General features: G+C 45.0%; 1 protein-coding gene and 1 long non-coding RNA gene across 2 annotated transcripts in view; both read left to right on the top strand.

Moving 5' to 3' along the window:
- Positions 1 to 9,926, top strand: part of LOC146675489 (uncharacterized) — a 129,538-nt gene that overhangs the window by 16,975 nt on the left and 102,637 nt on the right. The gene's annotated exons all lie outside the window — the stretch shown is intronic.
- The window catches only part of LOC146675491 (NACHT, LRR and PYD domains-containing protein 1-like), a 154,453-nt gene that overhangs the window by 9,013 nt on the left and 135,514 nt on the right, over positions 1 to 9,926 (top strand). The window contains exons 4-5 of the mRNA XM_085400548.1: positions 434 to 610; positions 1,766 to 1,939. Coding sequence (XP_085256674.1) covers positions 434 to 610; positions 1,766 to 1,939 — 351 coding nt within the window. The remainder of the gene's footprint in view (positions 1 to 433; positions 611 to 1,765; positions 1,940 to 9,926) is intronic.

Here is a 9,926-nt window from a genome sequence, read left to right on the forward strand (position 1 = left end):
TGGGATACAGCCATAGAGACCAGTGTTGTTAGTCCAGGTCAGAAGATGACTTGATGGAATGAAAATGAGCTTGTAGTTTGTCTGCTTTAATAATGTGACTGGAAAAAGGTGTTGGACTTCAAATATGTCCATTTCTTTCACACTTCACCTTTAAAAGTGAAGCCTTGTGGTTCCTGGAAGGAAAAACACGACTTTTTCAAGTCTTTGTCCTGTTTTTATGATAAATGTACGACTTTAATGTGAAACATTCAGAGTTTTTTCTCTTGTTGTGTTTGTTTGAAGCTGCTTCCTGTTGGCTTCAGCTGTTTGGAGTTTCCATTTTCTAAACTTCTACATTCTGAACCTTCTTCAGCTCTGAACAGATGATGAAACACTGAATGATTTCAAGCTCACACTTTGTCTAATAAACTTACATCTTTCATTCTTTATACAGATTGGTGAGCTGTGGTTTGTCAGAGATCAGCTGTGATTATCTGGCAGCAGCGCTGAAGTCCAACCCCTCCCATCTGAGAGAGCTGGAGCTGAGCTGCAACAACAAGCTGCAGGATTCAGGAGTGAAGCATCTGTGTGGTTTCCTGGAGAGTCCAGGGTGTGGACTTGAAACTCTGAGGTCAGTCAGCATGTTTTAGTTGTGCTGATATGAATATGATGTGAAAGTTGTGCTGACACTAAACTGCAGACATCAGGCTGATATTATACTGATCCACACTGAGGATCTTCATGGTGAAGTCTGTTTTCTTCTCTGGTTTAGTCCATTGACAGCAGCAGAACAATGTTCACATTTCAAACCTTCAAAGAAGAAGAAAAATCCTCCACTGGATAATTCACTGTGAAACTCTCCAACTCTTCATTCCACCTTAAAGTCTTTCTGACACTGAAATCCAAAGCAAAATGTGCGTTTGCTTTACAGACAGCAGTCCAACACAAACATACACACATCATCCAAAACACAGTCCAACATCCAAATCTCCTCCACTGCCAGCATGAATGATGGGAAAGAGAAGGAGGAACACTCTGACATTCAGGGTTAGAATGAGTTTCATGAAGCAGACTGTGAAGATCAAAGCTGCATTAGAAAGCTTACATGAATGAATGAGTGGACAGAAGTGGACAGAGATCATCTGAAGCACTTCAAAGGCTTTAAATCAGCACATTTCTCTTTATTCTTTATCAACTCTGTTAGTTTCTCTCAGTTTTCTGTGGAATGAAGCTAACAGCAGGCTAATAAGATGCTGACCAATAGGTTTCTATTAAAGGTTGTAATTTGTATGTGAAAAAGTGCAAACAGAAGCCTTTAAAAAGTCCTAGTGGGTGCAGTCAAAGCAGTCCCTCAGTCCCAGTATAGAGTCTTTGGTCCAGACTGGAACAACTGTGTGCCCAGTTTGAGCTCTCTTCAGTCCTGTGACCTGACAGACCCAGAGGGGCCATCACATCACATTTAGAAGCTCCCCTAATGGAGCCACAACACATGTCCAATACTTAGTCTGTCTTGTTGGACCAGCTGGAAGAAATGATTCAAGGACTTAGTCACAGAACAGAGATTCAAATCTCCAAAATCCAACTGGCTGCATCAGGAAATATAGTCTGAAACTCTGCACAGTTTCCTGTTTGAAGCTGCTTCCTGTTGGCTTCAGCTGTTTGGAGTTTCCATTTTCTAAACTTCTACATTCTGAACCTTCTTCAGCTCTGAACAGATGATGAAACACTGAATGATTTCAAGCTCACACTTTGTCTAATAAACTTACATCTTTCATTCTTTATACAGATTGAGTGTCTGTGGCTTGTCAGAGATCAGCTGTGATTATCTGGCAGCAGCACTGAAGTCCAACCCCTCCCATCTGAGACAGCTGGACCTGAGAGGAAACAACCTGAAGGATCCAGATGTGAAGCAGCTGTCTGATCTTCAGCAGAGTCCAGACTACAGACTGGAGACTCTGGTGTAAGTAGAGTGATGGAGTGAGTGGGTGGTGCTGTCAGCAGTATTGTACTAAACACAGTCAGTATGAAACAAAGATCCAGTGTTTTCTGTAAAGCTGCAGCTTCTCAGTGAAGCTGTGAGAGGAGAATGGTGACAGGCTTCAGGATTGGACACAAACACTTCCTGTTTCTGACCTTTATGGTCACCATAGTAACAGCTGTCACGCTCTGATCAAACACTGTCAACAGCCAATCATCTCTCTGAACAAAGCAGCACGCAGACCAATGACTGCATTCATTTCCAAGTTTAAAGCAGTGAAGAACACAGTCTGTAGGTGAGGAAGAATTTAGTGAGAGCAGATGTTTGGATGGAATTCCTCCAGTTAACAGCTGGAACCGTCCATCTGGATTGTTGGGCTTGTTGTTGGGGTTCCTACAGAGCTCAGAGTGGACACACCAAGGTTCTTCTAATGAATGAAAGTCCAAACTCAAACTAGGAGGGAAAAACATTGTCAGCAACTTCAATGAAAATCCAAAGATTAGAAAAAGTGAAGCAACAATGAGTCCTAGTACAGTCCCAGCACTGAAGTCCCTGCTGCTCTTTATACTGGATGTGCTGCATCACTGACTGACAGCTGATGAAGAGTCTCTGGAAACACTCGTTTATCTCCTCTGCTCTTCCTTCTTCTCTCTGCAGGTGGAGCTGGTGGTAAACAGGACGGTGTGTGTGCTGAGAGAGGAGGAGCTGTGTCCTGATGATCCAGAGAGGTTGAAGCAGCAGCAGCTTGTGTGTAGAGACGCTCTGACTGGGCCATGTTACTGGGAGGTGGAGAGGAGAGCTTCATCCAGCAGTGACTGACAGAGGAATGAGAAGAAGTGCAGATGACTGTCAGTGCTGCAGAGTGAACTGCTCTGAGAACAGCTCCACTGTCAGACACAATGTAGAGTCCAGCATCATCCCTGTGTGTCCCTCTGGATCTGACAGAGGATCATCAGTGTATCTGGACTGCTCTGCTGCTGCTCTGTCCTTCTACAGTCTCTGCACAGTCTCTGTCTGACTCTGGCTTCAGACCCTCCTGGATCAAACTCACCTGGAAAGACTTTCAAACATCACTCAATAGATTTGAATACAGAATATATTTGATATATACTGTAGATGTACTGTAGAGTTGCAGTTTGTCACTTGTAAATACAGTCTGTGAGCAGCTGTGAGCTGAAAGATCTTTCTAGAAACACGAAATGTTTTCACTCTTCTGTTGCTTTTTCATATATTTCCACAACATTAATATTGATCCCACCTGTCTCACCTGTTTCATGCTTTTATACATAATAACAGGACACGTGTGATCTGAGCGCTGCTGTGGTTGCTGTGCTGCACGTCTTCATTTAGATAACAGAGACATCTAGTGGTTCAGAGGGAGAACTGTGGCCTTTTGTTGTGGGCAGTCTGAGGTACACCTGTGCACTACTCATGATGTCAGATCAGCATCCTGATGTGGCACACCTGTGAGGTGGGATGGATTATCTCAATATAGCAGATGTGCCCACTACCACACATTTGGACTGATTTGTGACCACTGTTTGGGAGGGATGGTTATATTGTGTATCTGGAATGAATTTTAGGTCTCTACGTCCATCCCATTGGGAATGGGAGCAGTAACAAAGGTGTTGCGTTTATATTTTTGTTGAGTGTATTATAGATTAAGTGCCTGAGTTGTTAGGTGTGGATGATTAGATTATAGTTTATTGCAATAACAAGTTGTGCCTTGTTCTCAGATAGACAGCAAGTAGAGAGTGATATATGAAATGATGGGATGGAAGGAAGAAGAGAAGCAAAGAGTGATTCACAGGCAGAGTCTAGTTTATTTCTCATAGTTTTTGTTGCCTTATGGTTCCAAGCGCTGTCACCAATCTTTGCATTTTGTTATTATCTCATGACACTTGTTTAATCAGCTACCATCTCTCCTATGGACTTTTTAATGTCTACAGTCTCAGATCAACACAGCCCTGCCCTTCCCATATTAGATTCTTGATGAATGTGTGTTGTTGTTATTCAACCTGGTTCAATGTGCCCCTTTTTAACTTTGAGCACCCGCCCCTTTAAAGCTCTCTGCACGGCCCTGGATGGGACACTGCCTGGGAATACCAGGTGCTGTAAGCTTTTGCACTTCCACACACAAACTGCAGAGGGCACTTCTGCTCCTGCTTGTGCTTAGAGGCATGAGAAGTTAACATTTATGGGTGATAAAATCCTTTTTCTATATTTTTAACATGAGAATATCAGTTTTCCATCTTGTGTTCCAGAGTAATCGGACAAAAGACAAACGTAGAACAAGGAAAAAAGAGGCCAAGTGTCTCACCTATAAAACAAAATGACTGTTTTCTGAATAGTCTCACACAGATAAACATTTGCAGGGAATACCTTTTCCTTCAAAACAAACGTCACAGACTGTGTTTTTCTTTACTGATTGTATTTGAGTAGAAACTCAGATTAAAATGGCATCAGTGCTCATAAAATGATTTAACTGTAAAAGTAGGTGTAGTGGATCACTTTGCATAGATCTAGATAAAAGTGCAGTAAGCAAAGACTACAGTGGTCATTGAGCAGCTGTTCCTATAATGTGAATCTGGGATAAAGGCACAGATTATTTGTTTGCCTTTGTTTCCTGGTTCTTTCTTTCTTATCCAAATGGAAAAAGAGAGCATAAAAGTACTGTTTACAAGCAGCTTATCTATCTCATTGTGCCCACTATCATAACATCTTGGTTGACTGAGCACTGAGCCATCTACCACTCGAAATTGAACCTGTGTGGGACAACAACAAAGTCCAGTATACTAAGTTTCAGTAATGTGCAGTTTTTTCTGTGGAAGATGTAAATCTAAATAGATGTCCTATTGTATGCATGATATACCACTGAACTTTATAAAACAACTTCTAAAAGCAAATTTCGATTTATTTTAGATTTTCTCAAATCCAAACAGTGCTAAAAGCATGCACACAGTCAAATATTTTTCATACGAGGTGCTGAAGGTTCTGCAATGTTCTGTCAGTGCGCCCCAGTGCAGCTGTGGCTACAATGTAGCTGCCATCACCAGTGTGTGAATGTGTGTGTGAATGTGCGAATGACTGAATGTAGTGTAAAGCTCTTTGGGGTCCTTGGGGACTAAGTAAAGCGCTGTACAAATACAGGCCATTTACTGTGCGTGTGTTTATGCTCAAGTGTATGAATAAATTAGTCAGTTTTAAACAGTTGCAATTTAAACAGTAGAAGAGTGGCACTATATTTATATATTTATAAAGAATTTCAAACAACAATTAATTGATGCTCAAAGCAGGTTTATTTAATTAATATCCAGATTTCCAATTAGTTCCCAATTCATTCAGCAGCAAATCACATCACCAGTCACTTCAAGGCTGTATGTATTATTGTAAGGTAGACCCTACAATAATACATACAGAGAACCCAACAATCATATGACCCCCTATGAGCAAGCACTTTGGTGACAGTGGGAAGGAAAAACTCCCTTTTTACAGGAAGAAACCTCCGGCAGAACCAGGCTCAGGTCGGGGCGGCCATCTGCTGTGACCGGTTGGGGTGAGAGAAGGAAGACCCCCCCCCCCCCCCCCCCCCCCTCTGTCCCCTTCTGGCTGCCTCTGCCTCAATTTTATCCCACAACTTAGACATTCACATTATTCACACTCTCATTACACATACATATAGGATCTTGGGGGTGGGCACAATCACGGAGTCCAAATTACCATCAGGGTGTATACCTCACCCCTGACGTCGTTGCCCACCTCTCAATTTTAAATACACTTAGTCATTGAGGGCTAGCAGGAGGGACTATGCGCTTACCTGCTGCTCCTTGGCAGGTAGCTCCATGCCCTCCTGGGTTTTTTGCACCTTAGAACACATATGCATCAACACTACAATGAGCGGGTGGAGGGAGGTTTGGAGTCTTCTCCCACCCCCATTCTCTGCGGCCTGCTGGAGCGGGAGGGCTAGTAGGAGGAGTTGGCCGTCCGACTGCGGTCTGGGGTGTGGGGCCTCCCTGCTGCTGCGGAGTCGGGGTGGTCTGCCTCTCCCCACCGCAGGGAAAAGGGTAACACCACCTGGGTCTGGGTGCAATTCCCCCCTCCAGGGGCAAGGGTACCTAGACCCGGTTTGTAGAGTACGCTTGGGGAGTGTGATTGTGTGTACAGCGTCTCTTTATGTCTGTCTCCACGTTGGTTGAGTGTGGAGTAAGTGCATATGAGAGCATGAGGGTGGGAATGGATGTTTGTGTCTGTGTGTGCCTGTATGTCTGTGTCTATATGTCAGGTTGGGTATCAGACGCCACCTCTCCTGGGACACCTCAGGCCCTCCAAGGTTTGGAGGCCTATCTCCACCCACCACCACTTCCCCTGCCGGTGGCGGACTCCCTCAGGTGTCGGTGTGTTGGTGGTTCTTTGTGTCTGGGGGTGGGCGTCCGGGTACACACCGGCTCACTCCTTGGCGGCCGCTTGTCGGGGCCTGGGGCCTGGGGCTCGCTCGGGCCCCTTTGGAGGTGGGGTGCCCCCGGCCTCTCGGCCTGGGGCTCGGTCACTCAGGCACAGCTGGGGGCCGGCGGAGCTCACGGGCGCGTCACTGCAACTCCCCCTGACTTCTGCTCCGCGGCTGCTGGGCGAGCCCTCATCTGGGACTCTCCTCAGCTCTTACTGGAACAGTGGTGCGGCTGCCCCTCTGTTGGTCTTCCATGGTCTCTTGTGTTCTGGGGGCCTCTGGATGTCTGGAGTTTTGATCTCCTCCATACCCGCTTCACACCCTGGAGGACGGGGCTGTGGCCCCCCCACACTCCCTAGCAGATCATTACATGGAGAAACCTTTGGAATGCAAGCATGCTGATCCACACAGGTATGCACACATGGGTATTCACAGACGCGGACTAAAGCTTTCTTGGCTGCTGCCTCAAAGCACACTGTGCGCTGTCTATCTTGCGTGCTGCACAATATCGTTTATTATTTAGTAACTATTGATATCTATGACTAGCTAGTTTATTGTGATGGTGCTTTGTTTTCTCTATTATTATGTTGCTCTTTGTTGTTTGCGGTCTCCTCTGTTTGTTTTTTTTGTTTGTTTGTTTTTTTCTCCATACAGGTGACCCAGGAGTTTTTTTTTTTTTTTTTTTTTTTTCTCTCTCTTCCCCCCCCTTCTCACCGTCTCTTCTCCCCTTTGGTTTTCTTTCTTTCTCTCCCCCTCTTTCTCTCATTCATTCCCCCTGTCCTATTTATTAAAAAAAAAAAAAAAAGAGAGAAGGAAGACGTTTGTTGTAGGTCTGATTGAAGGACTGATGTGATGGTAAGTTGTCTGCTGCTCCGCTTTGAATATTGAGAGATTAGTTGATGGATTTCAAGCCAAATTGTGCCCAAGTTTAAGACCACATTCATTGGTTGTTTTTGTTGATGTTATTGTTTTGGGCTTTTTTTCCACAAGAATTTCTAGCTCCCCTAAAATTCTGGCCACCCAAACGATGATTGCTGCTGAGAGAGCACAAGGTTTTGTCCCCCTGTACTATTCATGTCCGTGCAGGGAGTTCTCCTTGAGAGGCCAGGGTCAAGAAAGGGATGCTTCAGAACCTCCGAGGGTGTTATGCGCTGATTTGCATCCAAGGCCAACATTTCTTTGATTAGCCTTACAAATAATGTTTGGCCATTTTCCGGTCCTCGCCTAACCTTCAGCAGTTGTTCGAGGTCATCGAGACGCTTAAGTTTTATATATCGAGTTTCCTTGGATCGATAATCTGTCTCGTATTGAAATTGTTCTTGGGTCTTAAATGTCCAGCGCTGTTCGTTGTAGTTATCCTCGATGAAATAGCTGTCAGTGTACAAGCCAGACTCTAGAAGATGATCTGGTAGCTGACCCTGGGTTTCAATTATGAATTTCAAAACATCATAATCGTCTTCCCCAGGATAGAGAGGCACCCCCGTAGCAAGCTCCACAGCTACCAGCCCCAGAGACCACATGTCGATTGCTTTGTTGTATGGAATGCCAAGCATAACCTCAGGTGCACAATAACCAATTGTCCCCACACGGTCACCAGGAATCACTGCAGAGGTGTTACATGCGAGGCCAAAGTCTATGAGTTTGACTTTGACGGGAGACTCACTGCGGTTCATAACCATGATGTTTCCAGGTTTGAGGTCAGCATGCACTATTCCCACAGAACCCAGGTGGAACAGAGCATTTGCGAGCTGATGCAAAATTGGCCTGATTTCTCTCATTGGGAGACCTCGGTTATTCCGGTCCCCAATGTAGTCCCACAGGCTTTGGTCGAGGAGTTCGAAATTCAAGCAAATGCGCTCTCCATCGAGGAAATAGCCGTTCCATTCGACAATGTTGCACCTGTCTGGATCCAAGCGTCGTAGCTGCTCCAGGATGAAAATTTCCAGTTTTGCCTGGAGCAGAATTTCAGGGTCACTCTTGTTGACTTTAATAGCAACCGTTTTGTTGTTTTTTGTATCGCGACATCTGGTTACCAAACCAAAGCCTCCTTCTCCAAGGAAGGCCTCCACCACGTGTTGATCTCCTAAAATGGTCCCTTTCGTTATTTGAAGATCATCTTCAGAGGCAGATGGGTTGGCTGAGGTGTTGATGTCTCTTTTTTGAGGAAATTCAACTGAGTTTTGGAAACTGTAGCTGAATTTTTGCGATCCATGACTTTTCCAGCTTGAAGGCTGCTGAGAGAGCACAAGGAGTTCTCCCCCTGTACTATTCATGTCCGTGCAGGGGGTTCTCCTTGAGAGGCCAGGGTCGAAAAAGGGATGCTTCAGAACCTCCGAGGGTGTTATGCGCTGATTTGCATCCAAGGCCAACATTTCTTTGATTAGCCTTACAAATAATGTTTGGCCATTTTCCGGTCCTTGCCTAACTTTCAGCAGTTGTTCGAGGTCATCGAGACACTTAAGTTTTATCGATCGAGTTTCCTTGGATCGATAATCTGTCTCGTATTGAAATTGTTCTTGGGTCTTAAATGTCCAGCGCTGTTCGTTGTGGTTATCCTCGATGAAATAGCTGTCAGTGTACAAGCCAGACTCTAGGAGATGATCTGGTAGCTGACCCTGGGTTTCAATTATGAATTTCAAAACGTCATAATCGTCTTCCCCAGGATAGAGAGGCACCCCTGTAGCAAGCTCCACAGCTACCAGCCCCAGAGACCACATGTCAATTGCTTCATCATATGGAGTGCCAAGCATAATCTCAGGTGCACAATAACCAATTGTCCCCACACAGTCACCAGGAATCACTGCAGAGGTGTTACATGCGATGCCAAAGTCTATAAGTTTGACTCTGACTTGAGACTCACTGCGGTTCACAACCATGATGTTGACAGGTTTGAGGTCAGCATGCACTATTCCCACAGAACCCAGGTGGAACAGAGCATTTGCGAGCTGATGCAAAATTGGCCTGATTTCTCTCATTGGGAGACCTTGGTTATTCCGGTCCCCTATGTAGTCTGACAGGCTTTGGTCGAGGAGTTCGAAATTCAAGCAAATGCGCTCTCCATCGAGGAAATAGCCGTTCCATTCGACAATGTTGCACCTGTCTGGATCCAAGCGTCGTAGCTGCTCCAGGATGAAAATTTCCAGTTTTGCCTGGAGCAGAATTTCAGGGTCGCTCTTGTTGACTTTAATAGCAACAGTTTGGTTCTTTTTTGTATCGCGACATTTCGTTACAACACCAAAGCTTCCTTCTCCAAGGAAAGCCTCCACCATGTGGTGATCTCCCAAAATGGTTCCTTTAGATATTCCAAGCTCATCTGAGCCGAAGGATGGGTTGGCTGACATGGTGTAATGTGTCTGTTTGCGCTGTGAATTGGTGAGAAACAAAACTGAACTTGTTTTGGTTTCTCTCGTAAATTGCTCTCAAAACTTCTCGAAAGGGTTTTAGTTGCTGCAGGTCAACGTCCGTTAAGCATAAAGTAACAGGTGAGCGCTCCTATTTATGGGTTTTGGGATCAAAGCAAAGTTA

The sequence above is a fragment of the Rhamphochromis longiceps genome, linkage group LG3 (genome assembly GCF_057381845.1).
Source record: "Rhamphochromis longiceps isolate RC_006_pf linkage group LG3, R_longiceps_female_GT1.1, whole genome shotgun sequence".
NCBI classification, from domain to species: Eukaryota; Metazoa; Chordata; class Actinopteri; order Cichliformes; family Cichlidae; genus Rhamphochromis; species Rhamphochromis longiceps.